At 52.7% G+C, this 23,628-nt stretch overlaps 11 protein-coding genes and 1 non-coding gene across 12 annotated transcripts; 3 read left to right on the forward strand and 9 right to left on the reverse strand.

Moving 5' to 3' along the window:
* Nucleotides 1–1,327: 1,327 nt before the first annotated feature.
* On the reverse strand, nucleotides 1,328–3,181 carry BU26DRAFT_608664 (uncharacterized protein). The gene is made up of 2 exons (XM_033835859.1): nucleotides 2,587–3,181; nucleotides 1,328–2,532 (listed from the first exon to the last, which is right to left on the reverse strand). Exons 1-2 carry the CDS (start codon nucleotides 2,896–2,898, stop codon nucleotides 1,609–1,611), a joined length of 1,236 nt encoding a protein of 411 aa, XP_033679208.1. The 5' UTR covers nucleotides 2,899–3,181; the 3' UTR covers nucleotides 1,328–1,608.
* Nucleotides 3,182–3,300: 119 nt separating this feature from the next.
* Nucleotides 3,301–4,661, forward strand: BU26DRAFT_522893 (uncharacterized protein). Its single transcript, XM_033829901.1, has 2 exons — nucleotides 3,301–3,768; nucleotides 3,818–4,661. The coding sequence occupies exons 1-2, from the start codon at nucleotides 3,422–3,424 to the stop codon at nucleotides 4,419–4,421; spliced, it is 951 nt and encodes a 316-aa protein (XP_033679209.1). The 5' UTR covers nucleotides 3,301–3,421; the 3' UTR covers nucleotides 4,422–4,661.
* Nucleotides 4,608–5,267, reverse strand: BU26DRAFT_509144 (ATP-dependent RNA helicase DHX8; the record flags this gene model as incomplete). Its single annotated transcript, XM_033827128.1, has 1 exon — nucleotides 4,608–5,267. The coding sequence occupies one exon, from the start codon at nucleotides 5,265–5,267 to the stop codon at nucleotides 4,608–4,610; it is 660 nt and encodes a 219-aa protein (XP_033679210.1).
* A 998-nt stretch (nucleotides 5,268–6,265) lies between these two features.
* Nucleotides 6,266–9,414, forward strand: BU26DRAFT_95883 (uncharacterized protein). The gene has a single exon (XM_033836547.1). The coding sequence runs from the start codon at nucleotides 6,481–6,483 to the stop codon at nucleotides 9,151–9,153; it is 2,673 nt and encodes an 890-aa protein (XP_033679211.1). The 5' UTR covers nucleotides 6,266–6,480; the 3' UTR covers nucleotides 9,154–9,414.
* Nucleotides 9,415–9,427: 13 nt separating this feature from the next.
* BU26DRAFT_569208 (uncharacterized protein) lies at nucleotides 9,428–10,138 on the reverse strand (the record flags this gene model as incomplete). The annotated part of the gene is made up of 1 exon (XM_033833861.1): nucleotides 9,428–10,138. One exon carries the CDS (start codon nucleotides 10,136–10,138, stop codon nucleotides 9,428–9,430), a length of 711 nt encoding a protein of 236 aa, XP_033679212.1.
* Nucleotides 10,139–12,001: 1,863 nt separating this feature from the next.
* BU26DRAFT_t53 lies at nucleotides 12,002–12,082 on the reverse strand. Its single transcript has one exon. It is a non-coding gene; the product is annotated as a tRNA-Ser (tRNA).
* A 1,607-nt stretch (nucleotides 12,083–13,689) lies between these two features.
* BU26DRAFT_608667 (P-loop containing nucleoside triphosphate hydrolase protein) lies at nucleotides 13,690–14,400 on the reverse strand (the record flags this gene model as incomplete). Its single annotated transcript, XM_033835860.1, has 2 exons — nucleotides 13,690–14,076; nucleotides 14,124–14,400. 2 exons carry the CDS (start codon nucleotides 14,398–14,400, stop codon nucleotides 13,739–13,741), a joined length of 615 nt encoding a protein of 204 aa, XP_033679213.1. The 3' UTR covers nucleotides 13,690–13,738.
* Nucleotides 14,401–15,095: 695 nt separating this feature from the next.
* BU26DRAFT_95910 (uncharacterized protein) lies at nucleotides 15,096–17,541 on the reverse strand. Its single transcript, XM_033836548.1, has 6 exons — nucleotides 17,273–17,541; nucleotides 16,044–17,220; nucleotides 15,828–15,985; nucleotides 15,573–15,727; nucleotides 15,321–15,518; nucleotides 15,096–15,258 (listed from the first exon to the last, which is right to left on the reverse strand). Exons 1-6 carry the CDS (start codon nucleotides 17,420–17,422, stop codon nucleotides 15,138–15,140), a joined length of 1,959 nt encoding a protein of 652 aa, XP_033679214.1. The 5' UTR covers nucleotides 17,423–17,541; the 3' UTR covers nucleotides 15,096–15,137.
* A 46-nt stretch (nucleotides 17,542–17,587) lies between these two features.
* On the forward strand, nucleotides 17,588–18,643 carry BU26DRAFT_608669 (uncharacterized protein; the record flags this gene model as incomplete). The annotated part of the gene is made up of 3 exons (XM_033835861.1): nucleotides 17,588–18,203; nucleotides 18,269–18,513; nucleotides 18,577–18,643. The coding sequence occupies exons 1-3, from the start codon at nucleotides 17,619–17,621 to the stop codon at nucleotides 18,641–18,643; spliced, it is 897 nt and encodes a 298-aa protein (XP_033679215.1). The 5' UTR covers nucleotides 17,588–17,618.
* A 444-nt stretch (nucleotides 18,644–19,087) lies between these two features.
* Nucleotides 19,088–19,891, reverse strand: BU26DRAFT_608670 (uncharacterized protein; the record flags this gene model as incomplete). Its single annotated transcript, XM_033835862.1, has 3 exons — nucleotides 19,799–19,891; nucleotides 19,413–19,743; nucleotides 19,088–19,359 (listed from the first exon to the last, which is right to left on the reverse strand). Exons 2-3 carry the CDS (start codon nucleotides 19,663–19,665, stop codon nucleotides 19,088–19,090), a joined length of 525 nt encoding a protein of 174 aa, XP_033679216.1. The 5' UTR covers nucleotides 19,666–19,743; nucleotides 19,799–19,891.
* Nucleotides 19,892–20,061: 170 nt separating this feature from the next.
* On the reverse strand, nucleotides 20,062–20,858 carry BU26DRAFT_522899 (uncharacterized protein). The gene is made up of 2 exons (XM_033829902.1): nucleotides 20,794–20,858; nucleotides 20,062–20,706 (listed from the first exon to the last, which is right to left on the reverse strand). The coding sequence occupies exon 2, from the start codon at nucleotides 20,642–20,644 to the stop codon at nucleotides 20,144–20,146; it is 501 nt and encodes a 166-aa protein (XP_033679217.1). The 5' UTR covers nucleotides 20,645–20,706; nucleotides 20,794–20,858; the 3' UTR covers nucleotides 20,062–20,143.
* Nucleotides 20,859–21,330: 472 nt separating this feature from the next.
* BU26DRAFT_435175 (fumble-domain-containing protein) lies at nucleotides 21,331–22,898 on the reverse strand (the record flags this gene model as incomplete). Its single annotated transcript, XM_033824112.1, has 3 exons — nucleotides 21,331–22,142; nucleotides 22,199–22,481; nucleotides 22,605–22,898. 3 exons carry the CDS (start codon nucleotides 22,896–22,898, stop codon nucleotides 21,331–21,333), a joined length of 1,389 nt encoding a protein of 462 aa, XP_033679218.1.
* Between the last annotated feature and the right edge of the window lie 730 nt (nucleotides 22,899–23,628).

The following is a 23,628-nucleotide window of genomic DNA, read 5'->3' on the forward strand; positions in this document are numbered from 1 at the left end:
CCCTGATGGCAAAGAGGTTGTCTGATGACAATCGGAGCACCACCACTAGCGACCAACGCGGTCTGGCTGATGCTTTGCGGGAGGCTACAGTCTGGGGGTGGTTTGGTAGAGTCTGGTCTTTCCCTGATGTCTTGTGCGCATGATGGTTCCTGTGGAAGGCGATTGCTTTCACGAAAGCCAGGTGCTCTAGCTGGAGCGCGATGCTATGCGATAGTAAGTTAGCATCGACTTTAAGAACCGAGTGAGCATACTCACAATGCACGGTGATTGCTGCATTCGTAGAAAAGGTCTGTGGTATAGAATTCGCTGTCGCCTTCAATGAGCAACTGCGATCGAGGGTTAGACAAAGGACACCGTTTGTCCATCGCGTCCCCCCAGATCTTAGAGCCGTATTTCTCTAGGAGGTTCACGATTAGTGACTCGAGGGCGCGTTCCCGCCATGCACGCAGTATTCCGTCCAGGTCATCCAGAGGAAGTCGCTCTTTCGCCAGATTATCGAGCTCCTTGTAGAGATGGCTTATGTGACTTGAGACAAACTTGGGATGGGTCCCGATCCCGATCTCACGGAAGCCCAGTGCTTCGCGTATGGGCTTATTAAACGCGTTCGACGTGCCCAGGTTGTCGGAGAGGATGAGGTCGCGAGTGGCCGTTTCAACCCCAACGGTTTTTCTGAAAGTCTCTTTCGTCCGCATAGTTAAGGGTTGAAGAAGAGAAGCAATGCCTTCAAGGCACAGCTTCACAAGAGTGGTAGGTGAATCCGAACGTAAGTCAGTCTCGTAGGAGTGTGTCGCGGCGTGCTATGGGAGTAGATGTCGAAATCGAACGAGCGTTGGTGAAGCGACCGCGAAAGGCAAGGAGCAACGGACGACTCATCCAGCGGTGCGATTACCGGAAGGAGCTCCACCACTGTGAAAATTGGAATTTAGGGCCGACGCAGCTTGCCGAGAGGGTGCGTTTGCTCTGCTGCAATCAAAAGACAGTGCGGCTGCCGTCGGACGCCACATGCAGGCAGCCAAACAGCTGTCTCACGTGACAAGAGTGAAGACGCGAGCTCTCACCGCCTCAACGACCCGACAGTTAACCCCGGAGAGGAGCATGTTAGGCCGTACTTACGTGCGCGGATATTAAGAAGTCAGAAAGACAGGCGTAAGTGAGTGGTTTCATGAGGTACAGCCGTGGGCAGCAAGCATTCTTAGCACAGAGCCCAGGAGGACAGGAGAAAGGGCCTCCTTTGGAATCTTTACATCGCGGAAGCAGATCCCACGGGAAGAAGTTCGTTACCGCTGCCGTATCACGCTCATCGGTTTCACGGCGTTCTTCGGCCTTGGGGAGAGTGATCTATTGTGTAAGAGGCAATTTTTGAAGAGGGGTGTAGTAAATATGAGCTAGCTAAATAGCAGGTAAATGATGCTGTACGTGTATAGCCCGTTACGGTGAGATTCTCAAATATAGCAGGCCAGATAGCTAAGCTCAACCACGGCTGAAACGTGTTCCATCATGCGCCAAGGGAAACTGCTGTCCCCCGAAATGACATGGGCATGCTCGTGAGATGGTATGCCCATGTGCGAGTAAAGCCAGAACTAAAAGTGAGAAAGTTTTGGGTATCGTTCACTTCAAGGCTCGAACCATGACATCGATCTTGGACTTGGGGTTTCCTTCCCAAAATGATGATTGCAGAAGAGACTGCTGAAGCCTTTCGAATCCGGTGTCGTCGCCCAATCGTACAGTGAAAGCCTTCTTGGGAGCGCCGGAGAGTTGATAGGTCATGCGCCACACCCTTGTACTCTGCAGGATTTCAATGACTTCTCGATCGTCGGCCGCATCCTCCTGAAGCAGTTCCAGATACTTTGAAAAAGTAGCGCAATTGGAGAGGGGATGACCGAACTCATATTCAACTGCTTCGGCCTCCACCATCCAGATGAGCCGGATTCGTTTCGACTGCTCGTCGGTGAGATCTAGCGGGATTACCTCGGGTATAGCGGGAGCAGAGCCGGTATTGCGAGGTGTGGAAGTGGGAATGTTGTGCTCCATGCTTGATGGAGGCCCAGTTGTCTCGCGTGAGCCCGGAGTCGGTTTTTGTGCTCGGGAAATCAGCGTCTCAGTTTCTTGCCGCTTGAATGGCCGCTCGTTCTCGCTGCTGCCATCTGATAGATTCCGCTTCTCTGATGCGCGTCCTGTGCATTGTCCGGCATTATGCTCGTAATTCCTGTCGGTAGTCGACGCGGACCGACCACTTCGCGATGCAGTAGCCTCCGCTGGTGAAACGAGAGACTCATTATTGGCTTGCTTACTCGCAGTCTCAGGGGGTTCCAATGCCACACGGACAGCTTCCAATGTGCCGCTGGATTGACTGTTGTTTCGAAGTCCAAGGAGCATAATGTTGCTGGCAAAGGTTTGGCCTTGACCGCCTTTTGTGTACTCATATGGCCTGTAGGCTTGGATCCCCTGAAGAGACCTGTCGGTCGGCTGAGGAAGAAGAATGCAGAACATGCCCTCGTCGTCCGTGCCATCAAGTGGCATGACGACCAATTTCTAGAAGATGTGAGCTTGGTGTGGTCAAAGTGGGCGGAGAGACGATCGGCTCACCATCTTGCTCATGAAATTGACTTCCCGTAGAGTGATGAGCTGAGACTGGCCGCTAAAGCAGCCGCGGCAAACTGCATATCGCTCTTCGCAAGCAACACCAGGGATGCCAGGAGGGAAGGGAGGGTTGAATTTCTGGCAGTTCTTCTTGAGCTGGTTAAACGAGGGCAACCCTTTGAACGATTGGCCATGCTTCTCTGGCGACAAGTAACCAATCCAGACACCAGCAGCGTAGAGGTCGTGACAGCTGAAGAAGTGGCCTCTCGGACGCCCCTTTTTGTTGAAGCAGGAGAATATGTCGCGTTCCGGCGCCATTACCGAGCGAGGCTAGTGGTTGCCTGGTGGGGTAGCGACTAACAAGAAGTCGTGATTAACGGACCGCGAGAGTTGGAAGACTGTTGACTTGATGGGCGAGAGGGTGTGTCTGGGAGTAGGAAGCTTTGGATTCTTTGATGTGGAATTTGGACGAGCTGCGAGGGTGTGCGGTCTGGTGCCGCAGCCTCGGCCGGGCTCTTGTTGTTCCTATTGTGCGCCAACGCTAACAGAAGGTCAAACATCAATCGCAGCGAAGCTGTTGTTGCCGACCTGCGGCGACGTTACGGTGGAGTGAAGTGGGTGCGCCGCCTCGACGCAGTCGCCTGGATTACACTATGGTCCGTGCGCTACTCCAGCCTCATTCAGGGGCGCGAGTTCACACCCGGGCGCTTGTCGGTACGACATCTCCTCATTCTTTTCAAACGTCAGCAGGACTAGGCTAGCGAAGTCTCTCTATCTTCAGTAGCGACGGATATTGCTTCCCAAATCCATCGACAACCTGTCGAGGCTCACCTCCCCAACCATGAGTGTACACGAACAAATTGAGGCGCTTGGACTCCGAACTTACGGCAAAGAACGCGAAGACCCAAATCATATCCCCAGACGTGTCATTCTCAAGTACGAACCTGTGATCCAGCTGTACAAAGAAGAACTTGCAACCCTAGCGGAACGGCTTCAACGCGAGCAAGGCGAGCAGGCATACTACGAAGATGATCCTAAGCTGTTCGACAAGGAACTCGACACTCTCCTCGCCGAATATGGCCCTAAGATATGGCCTCGACCCGAGCTGGGTAGCAGAGAGCATCTGCGGTCACCGAAGAAGAACACAAGGTACATGTCTGATCTTGTGTACCCCCGGGACAGCTCGATGTAAGCTGCTCCGCAATCTCAGGAACGTTCAGTTACTCACACCATTTAGATTGAAGCAGTACCTCCGGAAGATAGTATGTCGCAAGTGCTTCAACCTTGGTAGGACTGAGAAGCAGCGGCAGAAGACCGCAGCCACACCAGCGCGCAGACGACGCGTGCGAAAATCCCAGAAATCGAAATCAACTCCGCCTCGAAAAGCCCTCACCCCAGACAACGATGATGACGATGACGACACCGCCTCCGGGTCTGATGATTCAGTCATGGGTACCCAAACCCGACGCCAGGCTACGAAGAGGAGCGCTGTAGATTCACGGAATGAATCCTTCCAGATCGAGCTACGGTTATATCGCGTCTCTTCAGGGCCTGCTCCGGTGTTACCCCTTGGAAACGTGCTTCTGAGCGGCGACTGCACGGCTGACGAATGTTTCTCTCGAATCAGCGAGCATTCCGATTCGGATTGCAGTTGGATGGTCTTCCAACTACCAGAGGATATGTCTCGCGAGGCTAAAGTTCGTGTACATCGAGGTACTCGGGCTTCGGAAGTTGCTTTCCAGCGCGTCATCGATCTCTTCAGGAATTCGCGGATGTTTCGAAGCGAATCTCCGCGCTCTGTCGAGGTTGAGATTGGGCTGGACTTGTTCTCTGGGGCTTGAACCGATCGGCTAGTACGGGATGCGTTGCGCATCGGGTGTCGGGAAGATACCCACTTTGGATTATACACTCCCAGGAACTCTCCTTTGCGACCTTTCCACAATACATTCAGTAGGTGTTGGAAGCGTTAATCGTTGTGCTTCAGGCGCTGTAGATATTCTTGCAGCATAGCTACACATCTCATCGGATCATGATACCTCTTCATTTACATCCATACGTAGAATCTTTCGCAACTCGTCATCAATCTCAACCTCCGTCTCTTCCGGAGACAACTCCATCCTCTTTAAATCCTCCATTCCCAGCTTGGTCTTCACATCCTCGTCAAGTACACTCTTCAATTTCCGTGCCTTCTCCGTGACATCTTCAATGCGGACGATGCCCTCCATGAACTCATCCACCAATCCTCCGGGCACGCCTATCTGTATGCTCCTATACGGCAGCTTCCCTAACCTCACGGTGCGCTCAGGATCCCACTGCACTCTCACTCTTTCCTTCTTTATCCTCCGTTCAGCTCCGAGATTCGCGTTTCCATCATGGGCTTCATTCCCGTGCACCATCGCTGTCCTCAGAAGAGAGACAAAGGTCTGGCGACTCAAGGTCAGAGCCAGGATATGTGTCTGTCTGGAGTCCTTGTACGAGTAGCCGCTGCGGTAGAGCATCCAAGCCCAGGATGGCTTGATCCATGTCATGCGTGTTGTGCTGAAGCTTGGGGATGCGCTGAGTTTCTGAGACTTGACTGCCGGAATGGCTATTTCGGCGCTATATGCTTGGTAGACGGTGACTGTATTCTCGTCGTGTTTCGCTCGGATTTGACGGTAGGGAGTCTGGCTTGCTCTGGATTCGTCCATCATGGGCCTCGTGTAATCAGAGAGTATTGGACTTTAGAAGGAATGGCTGGAAATTGATATCCCTTGAAGTTGCCCCTCCTGGGCGACTTATATCCCGTGTGATGTGGTGTTGAGTCACTGCCGTAGGGCGGTGCTGCGCCCTTCTTTCCAGCCCTGGTGCACGGGTCATTGGTGAATTTCAAGTGTGGTCCTCTCAACTCTAATGTATCAAGGGATAGGAAACCGAGCTGAAAGTTCTATCCAAGCTGGTGGTGTAGCTGTCCGTGTCTGGACGAGGCAAAGGAAGTCGCGACCGCCTGCGCCGTCCTCATTGGGCAGCCTTGCGCGCATCGCCTTCCAATCCCGTGGAGCTGCTGGAAAGCTTCTTCAGACTTCGCACTCCAGCCGCATGCTCTTTTACTTCCTCAAGCGCCTTCAAAGTATTGAATTCCGGTCTGGCGCTCTCTCCCATGTTCTCAAGCTTTCTCAGCCCCCAAATGCCCGATCGTATTCGTCTCGCCGCACCAGAGGGGCAATCTTTACCGACAGGGCTCCAATGCGGCTGTGTCGTATTTTTAGCACCAACCATCACAAGCTGCACTCTGCGCACGAAACCATGGCAGAGGACTCGTCCGCGAGGGTGCCGCTTCCATCCGGCCTTTTCTACGTCTCTGTACTTCGTGCACTATTCTTGATGGCATCGCCGTCTGCCGTCTGGAGAGCCATCTGATACCCCGCAGAGCCCCTGGCGCCGTCTACCAGGGCCGTGGGTCCCGTTAATTAGCTGTCAGCTCGGCCCGATCTGACCCGCCGCCAGGGCTGAGCAGAGGCACAAGTCGTCCAAGACGCAATTGCTCTTGCAACAACTCGCAAATCGCTTTTCGCTGTCTTTCGTTCATGGTGGTCGCGGACAGGCGTTGAGTAGCCTGGCCGGGCATTTCGCTCGCTTTTTGTTTCTGTTTTGGTGGTAGGCTCAACTCGATTTGCACGAGGCTGAACGCCGCTAACATCTAGGTCCAGGCCCCAAGGCATCCTTCAGCCGCGAACGAGACGGAGATCTCCTGCATCGAACCTGCTGCCTTTTCTCCCCTTCCTGAGCTATCCCACGTGAGCATCCTGTACGGATCCACCCTTTCAAGAGCTCTTAACCGCTGTCCAACCGCCGCGATCGAGTGTCAAGCATACCCTCAACAGCAGAGAGACACAGGAGGATCCCGGCGCGTAAAAGGGAACCATGGAGGGGGTCCCTTCACCGCTCCGGGTGGGCTCTCCCGCTACGACTAGGAAGCCCTCCATCGACACGGTTCCTACTGCTCTGCGCGCCGGCTCACCGGCCGTTGAACGCGGGACGCCGACTTCACATTCGCGACCACCTCTGATGCGACAGAACACGTCCGGATCCGACAGGCTTTCACAGCTCTTTCCATCCCGTCCCGCTTCGGTCGCTTCAGTCAGCCCTGCCGAAACACCGTCCTCTTCAAGGCGCACGTCCTATCCTTCTCCTCTCCTCCCAGCCGAACCCTCATATCGAATTCCCAGCGCTCCCGCCCCTCCCTCATTCTCCGAAGATACCTCGTACAAATCCTCCACCGACCCCTTCAGCCCGACTGGCACACCACCAGCGTTACAGAGTGGCAGTGGGACAAAACGGCTTTTGAGCCGGCTTACCTCTTTAAAGAGTGCGCGGTCACGAGGAGGACAGTACAATAAGTTAGAGGATGAGGAATCGGGTTCCGGTAGGCGACGGTTAAAAGATGTCGAAGAGGTGGAGGAGCCTCTGGGGTATGATCTGAGCGGCTTCGATGGGGGCCTGCCAATGAAGAAACTTGCGGTTCCCAAGAAGATGGGCAGTACGGCAGACGCCATGGAGCGAGAGCGCGACCTCAATGAGGCTGGATTTGCAGCGGAGTACGAACGCTTGGAAGCGCAATTAGGTGCTGGAATGGCATCAATCATGGAGGTGCCCTTCACGCATCAAGGCGCACCACCCGAACAGGTAGCAGCTCATGGTCACAAACGGGGCTTGTCCAATACGCAGGTCGCAGATTCTGCAGCCAAGGATGCCCAAAAAGAGGCCGAGAAGATGGGTGGTATAGTGGCAGTTGCCGAAGTTCCTGTTGATATCAGCGATCTGGATGGGGGCAACGATTTCGAGACCCGGAGCGTTCTAACCACCGGCCGCGGCGACAGTAGCGACGCGCATACGAGCTACTATTTCCCTCCCGATCCCGATATGCCGTCGTGGCGGCCATTTTCCATGGGCTGGCCGTGGCTCACCTTCCTAATCATCGTGGCGCTTGCCCTCGCGGGCCTCCAAGAATTCCTCTGCCAGTTGTCCATGAAACGAGCTAGAGAAGATCCAGAGAAGGGCGGTCTCATCCAGTTCGAAAAGGCTGGAGAGCTGTCCGTACTAAAGTACTTTACTTGGAAATACGCTCCGATACTCTTTTTCGTCATCTACGGCATCCTTTGGCAGATTACCGACTTCGAGGTCAAGCGCTTGGAACCATATTATCAGCTCTCTAAGAAGAGTGGGGCGACGGCAGGCGAGTCTCTGAACATGGATTACTTGACATTTATGAGCTGGCTGGTGCCTTTGCGAGCCCTGCGGCACAGACAGTTTGCCGTCATTTACGTCTCGCTGGCCACCTTGATAGCAAGCAGCTTAGTCCCTGTCCTCCAGTCCGCATCGGTCGAAATGTATCCGCCGCAGAGCCAGCGCGAGGCCAACCAACCGAAATCAGTCCGCATCGATCCTCCCTGGTCAAGAGCCGTCACCTCCTGTCTAGTTTTTGTTGCCGCTTGCGGTAGCGTGTTAATCTACGAAATGCGCCGCAAGAGTGGTTTGCTTTCGGACCCGAATGGAATCGCTGGCGTCGCAGCCATGGCTACAAGAAGTCATATTTTGGCCGACTTTCATGGTTTAGACACAGCGCCTCTGGAAAAGATTCACAAGCAACTCCGACATCGCCGCTACATTCTGCATAAAAGCTCGCTCTGGCAGGGAGAATATATCCGCAACAGCACAGAGAAGATTCCCGACATCGGATCTGACCCCCGACCGCTTATGCTTCGTCTCCGGGCCGGTGTGCCCTATGTATGCTACCTAATCGTCTTCGCCATCGTACTACCGATCTTCTTATTCGTCGACGGCACTGGCGTCGTAACCGAAAAGCTTCCTTTCCTCCTAACAGCACTGGCTACCATTGTCAAACTACTTTGGAACACGATGAACTGCGACATCCGTACTCTCGAGCCCTACTATATCCTCGCTCAACGCCGCGCCCCTGCGAAGACGCTCACGCTCGACTACACCGGCACGAACCCAATCTTCCTCCCCGTCAAAGCTCTCTTGAACCGACATTGGATCGTTGCGTTAGTTGGCTTCGGTTCCATTCTAGCCGAGGTCCTCACCGTGTGTGTCTCATCGTTCTCCGTCGATGGCAAAAAGTTCATTCCAGGACACGGCGGTGAGAACGACCATGACGCGAGCGATGAATGGGATCGCTATAACACGGATCAGACATTCCGTTCCTTCTGGTCTTCATTTGCGCTTTCAATCGTCATCCTCTTCTTCCTCGTTGCGGTTGCTTGCTTAGTCTACGCTCGACGTTCCCACAAGTTCATGCCCAGGCAAATCGGCACGATGGCCTCGGTTCTCGCCTTCATTCACCAAAGCAAGATGCTTGTCAATTTCGTCGACACGGAGAAGTTCAGCAGCACGCAGATGACGAAGCATGTAGAGGGTTTACGGAAAACATATGCGCTCGGTTGGTTCTCTGGAAGAGATGGAGATGATCACTGTGGTATTGATGAAGAACCTATTCTCGCACCGTATCAGTACGGAGTTGACTGGACGAAGACCCGCATGCTGGGACACCAGATCGGCACTTGGGAGCATTATTAGACATTTTTCTTTTGAATACTGGTTTCATATTGCCGCTTACGCATCGTGGCATGGAGTTGTTGGCTGCATCTTTATGATACCTACGATACCTATGGTTCTCCGACATTAGGTAATGTCTTTGGTGTTAATGGTGGTATTCGATGGGCTCGTCGCGTCAATTAGGGTTGGCACTTGCATACACTAAGTCTATAGATAGCATCGCATTCTATTCAAATTCGTCCAACAATCTCGCAGACTGACGGATTATCTGCTTCCCCCGCCTCTAAATTCGTGTTCAAAACTGCCTGTTCTTCGCAATCCCCGCATAGTTCTTCGCATACTTCCGCCCAACATCCCCATTCGGATTCATCATCCCAGTATCCGTCGGTGCAGCGACCTGATCCTCCTCCAGCCCCGGCCCACCCCTCCGCTCCGCCTCCCCAAAATTCCACCCCTTCTTCAACCCCGCTGGCCGCTCCGCTAGCCAACTCGCATTCCACGCCATGTTCTCCCCCACAATAACATCGCTCAGATGCAGCGTGCCCTGCCGCAGCTCTTCCACCTTCGCCTCCCAGTCCTCAACATGCTTCTGCTTCGCGCGGTCCCCGAGCAGCGTCATTTGCTTGAGCACTGCGTAGTAGAGGCGGTTCTGGCCTTCGGCCCACGCTTTCCACTGCTTGTTTTCTAAGAGGTGGAGTCGGTATTGCGGGTCTTTGCGCGCGAGGGAGATGAGCAGTTCGCGGTTGCGCACAGAGATTTCGATCGTGGTGAGCGTTTCGCGGAGCTTGTGCAGGCGCACGGTGAGGGCTGGGTTGGGAGGCTTTTCTTCCTTGCATGACGGAAAGAGATCTAGCAATGTGGTGGGCTCGCTATTTGGAGTGTTCGCTGTTGTTGCGGGAGCATATGCGTTGGGCGAGGATGGTGTTGCTGGGAAGTTGGAAAGGGGAGGCTCAGGGGCGCTCGCTGTGTGGTGGTGGTGGTGGTTGATGGAGAATAGATGCGGCATATCGTGTTGAAGTTGTTCTTTCTTCCACAGGGATATTATCTAGCTGGGTTTGTTATGCAGAGGCTGGTTTTCAAGAGCGTTTTCAAGGCGCCAAACTCGAGTGAATATGTCTTCGAGTAAACAAGGTATTGTGTGGTAGGCAGCAAGCGCTGTTCGTTCACTATTCGTACCATTGTGAAACATAGTTCTTTGACACCTTCTCACAATGCTGTGATTGACTGCTTAGGAGGGATGGGCGCGTCTGAGGGTCATATTCGCTTTTCCAAAACGCATGAAGGGAATGAAGTCCGGTCTCTGCAGTCAAGATCGCCAGTACAAGCTGCGAGAGGGAGCAAAAGGGAAATGCCGACTTCACTTCCGCCCCAAAACGGGCTGATGAGCAGAAAGAAATCCGCGATGTAGCTCAGATTTAAACTAAGGCTCCCGAAGGAATAGCATTAGCAGTACTACAAGAGAAGTGTGCAGGTAGTTTTGTCGGGTGCCAATGCGACTCACGGAAGAGTTCTTCCTGAGCAGCCCAGACGGGCCGGCCTTTACACGTCCGCCAGTGGGTCGCAGCGGCTGTGACTCGTGGTGGCAATGGATGCAGTTCGCGCAGTTCCATGGTGAGGTGACGGGCCCATGGAGGCCATGGAAGGAGCCACCGTTCCAAGCCGCTCAAACATGAGAAGGTGCGCAGCCCGCAGATTCGAGGGCTAATGCGTATATATATTTCTTAATTAGAATGTTTTTCACAATAATCAACCGATCGATGGGAGAGTGGATAGCGCCTAAGATTCCACAGACGAACAATCACTCTCTTAGAGGACGTCGGTTCGATTCGGGCACTCGAGATGTGGTCTGAGGTCCGACCCCAAATAAAACCTTTCTAAGGTTTTCCCAAGCCACTAAATTAGGAGCGCGATATTGGTTTTTTGCCAATTTTTTTGTCCTTTTTTTTGTTCCTTTTTTTGGTGTTGCAAGACTAGGAAAACGATGGAAAGAGCGTGGTGCGCAGCTGTTGATTCTTGAATCAATAACAATTCCAGAAGGCATAGACGCAATACGTAGGACGATAGGCAGTCATTATATAGATAAGGTTCACTTCACCGAACGTTGTTTCCTCTGCTCAGATTGAAGTGAGCAAGTTGATGTACATCGAGGGTTGGGTGCGCAGTGCGCGCAGTCATCGATTCGCTCGACCTCGTCATAAAGAAGATGCGAGCATACTACATATACAGTACCAGCAAAAAAGACGCTATATTTCCAAATTCGCAGGCAGAAGGGGTATCATCAAAAGGCTCAGCGGTTTAGGAGGGTTGGGTGAGCTTGCATGAATAGGCGGACCCAAAGGGCACGATTTGGAAGTGCTAGATACACATGCAATGTCTTTACAGTGTCGTAGCTGTCGTCCTTTCTTCCCCCTCTATCCGCCTACGCCGATCCTTCTTTTCCTACTCTAAAAACCGATGTGGGTGTTACAAACATTCCCTTCCATGCGCCTCCGGAGACTGTGCCTCCAACTTCCTCTCCTTTCTTCGGTCACGACCATGAGCTGCACGCCCAGGTAGACGCCTACCAGAACGAACGGCGCAACCTGTCAGCATTTGCTTTCCGGTATCGAGCATCCACGCATAGATGGATCGAACCCATTGTCTTCTAAATTTCTTGACCAATGTTATAACGTAAAATAGCATATACCCTCGGTTTGCACGATTACCTGTCGCCATGAAGTTCCTACTTGCTTTGATTCTATCCGCCAGTGCTCTGTTAGTGAAGAACGTTGGGTGGGTGGGTCGGGTGGCGCGAGAAGATCTATGGGCAAGTATTATAGCCTATTCTACATACACTCCCAACACAGACTGATAAGCAAAAAGAAATCTGCGACGTAGCTCAGATTCGAACTGAGGCTCCCGAGGGAATAGCATTAGCAGTGCTACGCGTTGACCACTCCGCCACTACGCCTTTTAGATTTGTTGACGAATCTTTGACTTTAAAAGATATATATACATGGGCATTTAGGTAGCAATGGAAGACTGAAAGCTGCTCGCGGGCTTCTTTTCTTGATAGTGTTTTGTGTATTCGCTTTGTGGTTGTTTGTTTGATGGCAAAGGGCGGAGGACGCCCTTCTTGGATGCAGGGAGTGGGAGGAAGGAATGAGTCACGGCGTGGAACAAAGAAGTCACGGACTCGTCTAACCAACGAATCTGGGATACGGGAGGCTTGTTAAACCCGCATAGTATGGAACTGGATTGCAGTAATCGCTTTCGCCGCATCATCCTTTAGTAAGGAGTGCGGGAGATGTTAGCAGGCTTTGAGCGCGGCTCCGATTGTATCGCTACGAGAGGAAAAGTTACAGAGACTGCCGTGTTGAAGCATCTAACTAGACTAGCTCTATGATATGTATCTTCAGTAAGCAAAGGTGGTTTGGCATATGGTATTCCATATACTCCATTATTTCGCTCACTCTATCAGGGGTTGGGCGTGAGTCAGTACCAGGAATGATTGAGTGCCTTCTGCTCAGCCCGCAGCTTTGTCTGAAAGCAGATTTAAATAATAGTAATGTGGAACCTACAGTAGAAATCGCCAGTCTTATGATAATATCGGTCACAAACAACGTAGGGCGATGTATGAATGTATTGACGGGTGCAGCCACTCCTGGACTTGCTGCGGTCGGCGCTTCTGGAGACACCAACCACTTCTCGGTGGAAGGACAGATCATACGGAATTCATGCAGAAGGGAAAGAGTGCGAATAGAGGTCATCCAAATAACATCTTATTGAGAGAGGACGGACGCGTTCGTTCGAAGTGAGATGAATTGGGATCTTGCGCTAATTTAGCGTTCACATGGTTTATCGATAAGGCTATTGCAAAGTGTTTTCTCGGTCGTCGCCGCGATCAAAGCGTCTCGTCTCATCCCCAATTCAACCTTTTCCCAGCTTTTACATCCCAGTACGTGTCGAGGAAGGGCCGAGCAGTTGATCCTTCGTGCCGGTCAGCTAGCTTCCTGCCGCAGCAGATGTCTTTGGTGCCCTCCAAGATTTCTTCGTTCACCTAAGGCGACCAGTCAAGCGCGTTCGGGAGGCCACGGAGCATCGCTATGGCTTTGATAATTTCATTTTGTATTCAGTGGCTCCCTTATATCTTTATTCGGTTCACACAGCACCTAAGAATCATTCTGCTTTGAGCTACGACCGGACTCCGTATCGGATAGGCCGTTCGGTAAGAACCTTAACCAGTTAAGTTCTATGCACAAGTTTCGTTCCAGCGACCCAGACTGAATTCCTGACCTCAACCTACTCGAAGGGAAATCTGCAGGGGAATCTCATGACAGATGTTCACCTCGGCGATCTTGGCAGCGTTCATCAGATCACGAACTCTTCATGCTGTCTTGAATATCTTTCCACGCAGTTTTCCGGGCAAGTGGGATTAGTGAGCGCCGCTATTCGCTGCTTATACGATTCTCCGACCGATGGACAAGGAGCCAGCGCACGATCATATTATAGCGAGCACCGATGACATTTCCTCATATAAACTCCAATGAGGGCCTTCCTGAATTTCTCGTTCGTAGACACCGCTTCAGGTGGCCTTGTTAAGAAATAGTGTAGGCATATGGAGATATCAAGCTTCTGCTTTGAGCCCAAGTCCAGCCCTGGTTTGCAGTTCCACACCTGCTTGCCGGAGCACGTATTGAATATCTGCAGCAACCTTTTCCACGTCATGGTTGCCGTCCACTCGCACTACCTTTCCCATAGCCTCGTACTTCTCCAGCACTTGCGCCGTCGTCTTGTTAAACGTATCGATCCGCTTCTGAATTGTGCCGGTATCGTCATCAGCGCGGCGGCGCGACAACAGTCGTTCCAGCAAAACAGCGGAAGGGCATTCGAGCACCAGGACGAGAGATACCGGGCCGACCTTCTCTTCGAAATACTCTGCTTGGTCGAGTCTCCGTGGGAATCCTGCGCAAGGGTCAGCCTTGTCTTTAGAATGCAGTTGTTCGGCCTACCATCCAGGAAGAACGACTGGACGCCTTCCTTAGCTACTCCATCCATCGCCTGCTTCATAAACCTGACTGTCAATTCCTTCGGCCCAATGCGTCCCTCCTTGATGTTCTCTCGAATGAGTTCCGCATATGGACTTCCCGGCTTGACCACCTCTGCTCGTAGCAGATCGCCGACGCTTAGGTGCGCGCAAAAGAAGCGTTTCTGGAGTAGCGAGCACTGCGTGCCTTTGCCGGAGCCGGGAGGCCCCAGAACTGAGATTTTCTTGGGTTCTGGTTGCATTGCTGGGGAGTAATGGGGAAGAGAATTGCACGAGGTGAGAGGTTTGTTGTACAACAACGCCCGGGTACCTATTCCGGTATTAGACTAAGGGGAGCCTTAGGTTGGAACGTGCGGGACTAACACGTTTGCAAACCTTCTTACCATTCGTCCTTTCAGCCTCCACGTAGAGAAGAGAAAGCAAATAAGGAAAAGGTAGCCTTGGGGCGTGATAGCGGGGAGCATAGAAAATTGTAAAAGGCGCGTATAGCTTCTCAACTTTCTATTGTTCTCGTCTTTTATACAGCATATCTTCCCTCGCCAAAGTATCCAAAGCATCGCACTTTCTATCGCTCCCTTCGTATTTATCGCTTTTCGCGCTCACTCAGCCCTGTGCAGATCATCCCTGCCCGACATACGAAAAGAGGAAATCCTTGCAGGCGACATCGTCGCGTTGTTGGTGCTTTAGGTGTAACGACGGATCCTCGGGTTAGCTTCAACGTCTTGCGATAACCCGCACATAAACTTTACAGATGCGTAAGAAAACTAATCAGATTTTCCGTATTGAAGTCTAAGGCAAACGTTTTGGTATCTAAGAGATCGTCGAGTTGGACACCCTATGTCGCAGTAAACACGCCAGCATCTCTTACCGTTTTGGCTATAGAAAGTCACTCCTGAAGGCCTCTAATAGGCAGGCACCACCTCTTCCGCCTTTTACTCAAGTCATTTATCAATGCAGTACCGCAACGTTCGGGCCCAAGCTATGGACTAGCTTGTCCTGGACGTCCACGGGAAGGCGTCAATGGTGGCAGCTTTCGAGCGAGGGCCCTCCTCAGCTGAGGGTCGTTCTGATCTTTGTCCGCATGATGGAGTCGGACGTGTCTAAAACAAGAGTAGTCAGTCTCTCGATGGTCCCTGCTGGTAGATGCCTTCTCAGCACTTACGTCTTCAGGTTGTCTGGCCTGGAGTATCTATGATCGGAATCAAGGCAGAATGGACAAACATAGCCAGACGATTTATGACCTAAGCTGTGGCGAATCATTTCCGTTTTGCGCTTAAAACCTTTCCCTCCCGCTGCACGAGGGCAGCCAGACACCGAGCAGAAGTAAGGGCGGAGTTGGGTATGGATATCAGCGTGGCAACTAGCCTCCTAAGCCTTGCGTATGAAATATGTAGGTAGCATCTGAACCACTTACTTGAGCAAATATTGCGTCTGAAATGGCGGTGCATTACATCCGGGATGACCACATCTGAAGATCTGGCTCGCCTCGGCCCTAGTCTGAAGGGAATTGGTCTCGAGAGTTGGTACGACACTCGCATCCGCATTGGCGTCAGGCACAGCTACAGAAGTCTGACGAGCACATTAGCAATAGAAATAGAAGAAACTCAAAGTGAACCTAGGACACTATGCTACGCAGACCCGTCATAGCACTCGAATGGTACCAACATACCCTGAGCTCGTACTCCGCCTGTCTTTGTGCCTCAATGGCTATAGCATTTCCTTGGAAGGCTTCTGGAAGGGTCGCTATCCGCGCCGCCTCACGCTCTCTCCGGTCGTTCTCCCGCTGATCTTCGAGGCTATCTGTGAGGTTGGTACTGCTTAAGGAACCTTCGTAGGTTAGGGCTGTTCACATCGGGGCAGAAATATTTGCCGGCAGTATACTGACTGTTTGCTCTCTGCTGTGCGGTCCTGCTGCCAAGTTTCCTCACTACCCAAGCTAACGCGCGATCTATTGCCCCGAAGTGTCTTATGCGGTTGAGCCTTGCAGGACCCGTGGCATCTGAGACAGCGAGCAGTGAGTGTTGGCTTTCCGTGAATACCTTCAATTTATCCAGCGAGTGCTCTCCGATAAGGATATCGTGAGTCAAGTCTTCGAGCAACAGAAACTCCACTAAGACAATGGTCTGCTTTGGGAGAGTGCTCTCGCAACATATTGGATCCCGGACCGCTAAGTTCACCTGGAGTGACCCTGAGGTTACAGCTAGGCTCCCATCCGCCATCTGGATTAGCTCCTCCTTGGCTTGGACTTGCAGACTGCGTTCTGAAGCAAAGCGTGGAGACATCAAGTTGACTTCAGACCCTGAGTCGGGCACCGCCAGAGTCAACTCCTCGTCTAAGTGGCAAAGAAGATGGTTCCTTGGTCGACCCACAGAACATACTTGTAAGACCTGGGTAGGGCGTGCCGGAACCCTGACAAGTCTGTCTCTATGTTCCGTTAAGGTTTTCGTCTTTTCCAGAAATTCCATGCCCAAGATGAGCGGAGATACTAGGTTCGAAAGGACATAGAACGAGCACGCCATCGGTGTTGACATCTGATCGGTTTCTTTCCCGAACCAACAGTAGGTAATTATCTGTCCCTTAGACTCGACAATCTTGCCATTGGCCAAGAGAAACTGTTTGTTAAGGGGAACAGCTTCGTAATCGGTATAGCCAAGTAAGCGAGCGAGGTCCTCAGCGATAATATTCTCCTCAGAGCCACTATCGGGGCATGCCAGCACGGTTGCAGGGCCATCGCGAGCGTTCAGCCTTAGCGGGAGGCCTAGACGAGTGGCATGCCTACGTTGACTCCCGGAAATTTTCGATCCGATCGTGTGCAATTTCTTCGCAGGTGGAGGAGGCCTGATGAAATCGTCCGGGGCATTGAGGTATATCCTCTTTCCGTTCCAATTGCACCACTGCTGATAATTGCCAGCTCTCCGAGATTGGTCAGATTCTAGAATCGATTGCACAATATCCGGTCGATCGGGCGTAAGGCCGTTTAGAAGAAGCGAAGCAGAGACATTCCAATCCAGGCCTATTTTGAAGGACAACCGGGTGTTTCGCCAATGGTTCTCGTCGAAATCCTGATTTGAAGTCAATTAAAATCACAGCAGGGATGTGACTAGTACCACATACTAGAGGAACTTGATCGAGGTCGCTAGGCAGCCAGTGTGGGGAATCCAGAGATGGAGAAGTCTTGATATCAAGATCCGAGTAGGAGATAGGAGGAAGTCCAGGAGATCGCGGAATGGCATCATCCGGGTCATAATAGTCGCCGGGGTCCATTTCGGACAGTGCTGCTTTTTTTCTTCAGGAAAGTTCGCCAGGTGCTGAGGAGTAGACTGTTCCAGCGGGTGAGCAAGCGGGGGTTATATTAAGCCCTGGAGAAAACTCCAAGCCCCGCGTTCTCACCGCTTTCTCTGCAGCCAGGCTGCGCCTCAACGTCGAGAACCTCAGACAACATACACGATTGCTTTGGATCATGGCGGGAAGGGCCTATGACGCTGAGTCCAAAAGACATCTTCTTTCCGGTTATTCATCGCTTGCGCATTTTATCGCGACCGATCATGACAAGACAACCTTCATTTACAAGCGCTTCGATGAGCTCGCAGCGCGAAATTTGTTATATCTGCAGAGTGAACTCGCCGAGCTACAAGGCAAACAGCAGACATTCGATGAAGAGGATCTGAGCGCAGCCATGGAGACGAAGCAATGCGCGCGCAACTACGCGGATTTCGAAAGAGCGGCAGCTCACGATGGCAATACGAAACAGAAAGAGCGCATGGAGCTGATGTTACAGATTCGACAGACGATGAAAGAATATCGCGAAGCCTTATTTCTAGGGACCACATTAGCATCTCAACCGCGGCCTTCAAAAAGGGTCTTACGTGGGTTCCGGACCGAGTTCTACAACGAATGGCCCGATAAGTCAAAAAGCTTTCCTTCATTGGGGGGTCGCAGCGCCGGACTTTACGATGACGTCGATGATCTCGTCGCGTTGAAAGCGCAGGAAAACCAGGACCGGCTCACCACCTTTGCGCAGGAGCACCTAGGATTTCTATTTCCCGTAAGTTGATCCAGAAACACGAAGGCAAAGGTAGCTGTTGACGATGCTGATGTGGAGAGCAAAAGGATCGTCGTTCCCGCTCTCGGGAAGGAATCGCCTACGCGTCAGATCGCGCCATTAGCTCCTTCATAGCGTGGTTCAGCACCATCCTGGCCGCATTGCTATTGATAGGCGCCATCGTTGTGCTATACAACGTTCAGTCGTCGAACTGGAGGTTGGGTCTGATAGCAGCTTTTACGTGCCTGTTTGCTGGCAGCGTCGGGCTGCTCACGAATGCGAGACGGGCGGAGCTGTTTGGTGCTACTGCAGCGTGAGTACTTGTTTACTCAAGTATGGGCCACATAGGAGCCCCGGGCTGACTGTTACCGGGTAGATATGCAGCCGTGCTTGTGGTATTTGTGAGCGGGAATTTGGGCAGTACGAGCCTTCCACCGGGATAGCAAGAACCACAGGATTGGTAAACCCAATGCACGTTTCTAAGGTTCGAAAGGAGATGAATGCACCCGTTCGGTCGCAAACCTCGATGTCATCGGTGCAGAGTCATACTTTTTCGTCGGGCCTGTAGCTCGGTGAATTGTCTAGGCCGGGCTGGGGTTAGCGGTCGATCGAGGAACATAAATCGCGGATCTGAACATGAATAGGGATCCGAAAGCTTTCGTGGTATCTGAATGACTTCAGCAGCCAAATTCGCTCGCCCAGGCATCCGTATGGCACACCAAATGCCAGAAAGAGACCGACCAGTCTTCACATCCTGCCCTGAACCATTCCCGCAGTGATTTCCCCACCATGCAGCCCGCTCCGCTTATCAGATGTGCGTTGGAGGGTTTACGCGACCGCAGGCTGCAGTCAAGGCCTCATCCTCGCTGCGACGGCTGCATTCCCCATCAAAACCTCCCCAGTGCACCCAGGCTCTTCGGCTTCTCCGTCTCGACCAGGGTGCCACCAGTGCCGCCCTCCTCTCGCGCAGGAAACCGAACGCCATTCACGGCAGCGAACCCGACTCCAAATAGCTCCTCCACACCTTCCTCAAGCCCATTGCCCCCGCGATCCGCATATTTGCCGTTCTGCCCAACCCTCACCTCTCCCATACCGGCATACTTGCCGCTCTCTCCAAACTTCCGCTCTCCCCCATCCGTCTGTCCGTTTCTCATCTTACCTTTGTCATCAGAGCACCGCCCCGCGCGCCCGTAGGAGCCTTCCTCGCCTTACCACGCTTCGCAAGCGCAACCTCGAGCTGCCTCTTACTCCGCCTCAGGTTTTTGATCTTGCGCCGGGCCGCGGTTGCCTCGCTCTGCTCGGTCGAATTCTGCGTCTTCGTCCAGCTCGCGATACGGTCGTCGCATTTTTGGATTCGGGCTAGGATCTCGGCGTCTCTATTGGCCTCCATTCGGTCCTCGCATTCTTGGAGTTTGTCTAGGGTCTCGGTCTCTTCGTCGTCCGCGACTGCCTTCCTTTTGGCCATTGTAGCGTGGTTTAGTGATTGGCTTTCGACGGTCAGGGCGGGCGATGGAGATTCTCGAAGCAAGTGTGGGACCGCAGCCTGTGATTAAATTAGTTAGCCACCTAATTTGCAGTACCATAGAGGGAGGAGTGACCTTTGCTAGTTGGTTTTGGTTTCGTTGCGTGCTGAGGGGAAGTGGTAGGAGATCCCTCCCACTAGGATCGGAAGCGAAGAGGAAGAGGCCGAGGGAATGGTGAGGAATGAACTAACGGTGGGGAAGGAACTAATGGTGAAAGAAAATTGGCGGTGAGCCCTGCAGGACCCCATTGCCAATAAAGAGCGTGAGAACTTCGGCTTTCCATACCGAATTATGAAAGACATGATGTATGACTAGAGACTCTTGGTGATATTATACATATCCCGTCCTCGCATTGCGGCTTAATAGTTGGAACCACGAAAATTTCTCGAATTCCCCTTAGGGATCCCTCCAGCATTTGATCTATGTCCTCATTATGTCATCATGTGTAGCCTGGGTGCCTCCATCATTCTGATGGTGATACCAGTCCTGCTCGGCTTTGATTCGAACATGAGTCTCCTGTTCCAGCCCGGTTTCACCGCTCCTGGAATCCTCCTGCTCCACCTTGACCTTGGTATCACTCCCATCGTCGGTGTCTTTCTCTCTGCTCTCGGATGCCTCATGCTTCACTAAAATATCATTCTCGCTTGTCTCTTCCGCTTCGAGCTCTTTCTTGACCTTGACGTCACTTTCCTCCCTCAGCGTCGCGACTTGCTTCTCTAGAGATTTAATCCTGCTCTTGTTCCCGTCAATCAGCTCTGTGGCTTTTTGGATGCGTCCTTCGGCTCGGTGATTTTTCCTTTGCATTATCCGGATCTTGCGTTGCATAGCGCGGAGGCGATCTTCAGGAGTGTTGGGTTTGGTCACTTTCGGCTTGACATTATTGCTTTGGCCCTTGCGTGCCATCTGCTTAGTTCGAGTCATTGTTGCGGCTGTATCGGCTGATGATCGATCGGCGACCGTCCGTCCAATAGCACACGTAGCTTCTGCACACAGCTATCAGCCCCGCCCAGCTCTCCAGCGACCTTAATCTTTCACCAAAAGCGAGAGCAAGGCGAAAGTGACATACGTACAGGTGTCTCCGGTATCGTGCGGAGCTCGTGCACTCACGGAGCCGGATTTTCGCCTTCGATGGAGGAATGACAGCAGAAAGCAGTCCGCGAGAGGGCGGAGCGGTGTTGTGGCAAGGGAAGGAAAGGAATGGTCAGCGTTAGTGAAGTCGTGTGGTGACAGGTGGCGGTGAGCCGAGTAAACAGTCGTTCATCGGGTGGGAAGGCGCGACCCCTCTTCCAAGGCACTGCGTAAAGAGTAGTCACAGCGAACACTTCCACCCGGTGAAGGAAGCGGGGTCTGTTAGATGGTGAAGGTGGATAACGTGAACAGCGGTGAAAAGCTAGAAACGAATGACTCAACGAGTCTAAGACGAGAGGAACGAGAGCCAAAGAAAGACAAGAGGACATCAAAGGAGCTATACCTGGCGCTAGACGAATCTATGTGCGCATGCATATTACAATTGTCTGGTATCACCCAATCAGACTGTATCCCAAACCTGGCTAGATAAGAAAATATGCTAAGCCCTCACCTCTTGCTCTAATTTCCGGACACGATGCTTATACAGACGTTGTCCTCTTCGGCCCCTCAAAACTATTCCTTCTTCCCCAATTCCTCGGCTGTCTCTTCAAAAACGCACCGACGGCTCCTAGATACCCCTCGTGCCTTAGGAAGTAAGCCTGCTTCGTGTCCTTACTCCAGAACCGGATCGCGTAGGATAGCGTATGCATGGTCTGTGAGTGACCACCAATGAAGGACCCTCCAAAGTAAATGTATTGTAGGTTGTGTTTTTCAGCGTGTAGGTATGCAAGCTGGCCGATGTTGTTGGATACTGCGAATAGTAATGACCTCGAGATATCTTCTGGCTTGAATTTGGCTGGTGCATGCGGGAGCTCCGACGAGCCTGCAACGTGCTCTTCCTCTGAGTGGTGTTTGAAATCGCCGTTACAGCCATCTTCAGCCTCGCTCTCAGCGGCTCGCTTCAGCTTGTAGACCTTGCCGAAGGAGCTGGCAATGTGCGAGCTCTTCAACCCGATCTTGTTATACCCTGTTCCATATATATCGCCTACTAACAGGTCGACTGTCGAGTTGTCGCCGTTCTCCGCAAGTCTCAGCATGTCGTCGAAACTCCGGGCTCCCGTTAGCAAGGAGAGTAATCCCCAAAGTGTTCCGCCCCCGAGCGATGTACCACCGATACGTTCGTATTGCCGCGGTCCCGAGACCTTGATCATGGACACGCCGGAGCCGATGTTTACGAGGAGGTAGGGGTATATCGAGGGTGGCGTAGGAGGGAAGGGAATGAAGTCCATGGGGCAGTCCTCGCTGTACGTGAAGACCTCGTTGGGTATTTCGGTGATGAAGAAGTCGAGCCCTGGTGACAACATCATTAGCGTCTCATAGCTCGCCTACTCGACAATAGCACCGTACCTATGATCAAACACTCCATCTCGTCCTCCCGTATGACTTCCACTCCTAGCGCCTTCTTTATCCTGTCATAGTATTTGAACGCCCCGCCGCCAGTTGCCATGACACACAGTTCCTCCGGTGCCGCGCCATTGAGCTGCTGGTGGTCGGCCTGCAGCTTGCGCATAAACTCGATGCATGCGTCTATCTTTTCCGTCTCGAATTTTATGAAGTTGAGCCGGCCGCCGATTTTAGATTCATCGGGTTCGCGCGAGAAGTAAACGAGTTTGGCGAGGGACCCTCCGATCTAGACATCAATTGCACCGTTAGCATATGTTCCTTGAGGCATGCGGAGGGGTAGAAACGGCCGGAGGCGCGGTGCGAGCGGTCCCTTGCAGCAGTAGCGCCATGACGTCGCGCGCAGACTTACATCGACAGCAATATGGCTTACCACCGCCGTATGATTCGGAAGCCTAATGTCTCTCGGGTCGTGGGTGTAGTCGTCGCTTTCGGGCGTGGAGGGCTCATCGTCGACGATAAAGGCGCCCTGCACATTGATTCTCACAGTCCCCGGGTGCAGGATCGTCTCCTGGATATCCGACTGCACTGTGGGACGTCGCGGGCGGGCAGCATCTGGGACCGACGATATTTCGGCGGCGGGTGTAGGTCCAGTTCTTCCGGATTCTCCCGTCGTGGGGTCCAGTTGCGTGCTGGACGGCGACATGGATGCGTTTCTGGGCCTTGGCTGCAGCCTGGCCCTCTTTGTGCGGTGCAAGCTACTCAGGCGCCGCCGCACGCGATGCGCTTTCGCGGCGAAGATGGATTCGTGATGAAAGGGATGGTTGAGCGGCGACGCGGCTAGCGATGTGGATGTCGCTGATGATGATAGTCCTTCCATTTGTCCGCTTTGTGACTGGTCCTCGCGGCCGGGGGAAACGTGATGAAGATTTCTGCGCAGAATGAGGGCTGGAGAGCGGGTCGACCAAGGGAGGTTTGTATGCGGGGAGGAGGCGGGGAAAGCGTGTTTATGAATGCCATGGCTTCGGCGAGATGGGTTCTATGCCCTCCTCGATTGTCCGGAGTATCCGAACGATGAGGGTGTTAAGCTCGGTAACGTCGTGGTGGAAGGTGAATGCCACACCTCGGATGAGGCGCCTTGGTGGAGTCGGCCGAGAAGCAGCCAATAACAGGGTGGAGGGGGCAACTCTGTTGGAAATCGCGCCAGCATCACGGCATTTCGTCAAGGGTTCGTACGGGAATCACAACTTGGGACTTCGAGCAGGTGGAGATGATCGATGCTTCCGCTTTGGGAAATAGTTCACGTGCATGACCACGCTATTCTACTACGAGTAGTCATGATGCCCTCTTAGTGTTGGGCTGGTCTATCGAAGGGGATTTAGGTGTTCTAATATGAGATAATCATAGGGCTTGAGATACATTATGCCTCTCGCGGG

Source organism: Trematosphaeria pertusa (genome assembly GCF_010094035.1).
Source record: "Trematosphaeria pertusa strain CBS 122368 unplaced genomic scaffold BU26scaffold_15, whole genome shotgun sequence".
Lineage (NCBI taxonomy): Eukaryota > Fungi > Ascomycota > Dothideomycetes > Pleosporales > Trematosphaeriaceae > Trematosphaeria > Trematosphaeria pertusa.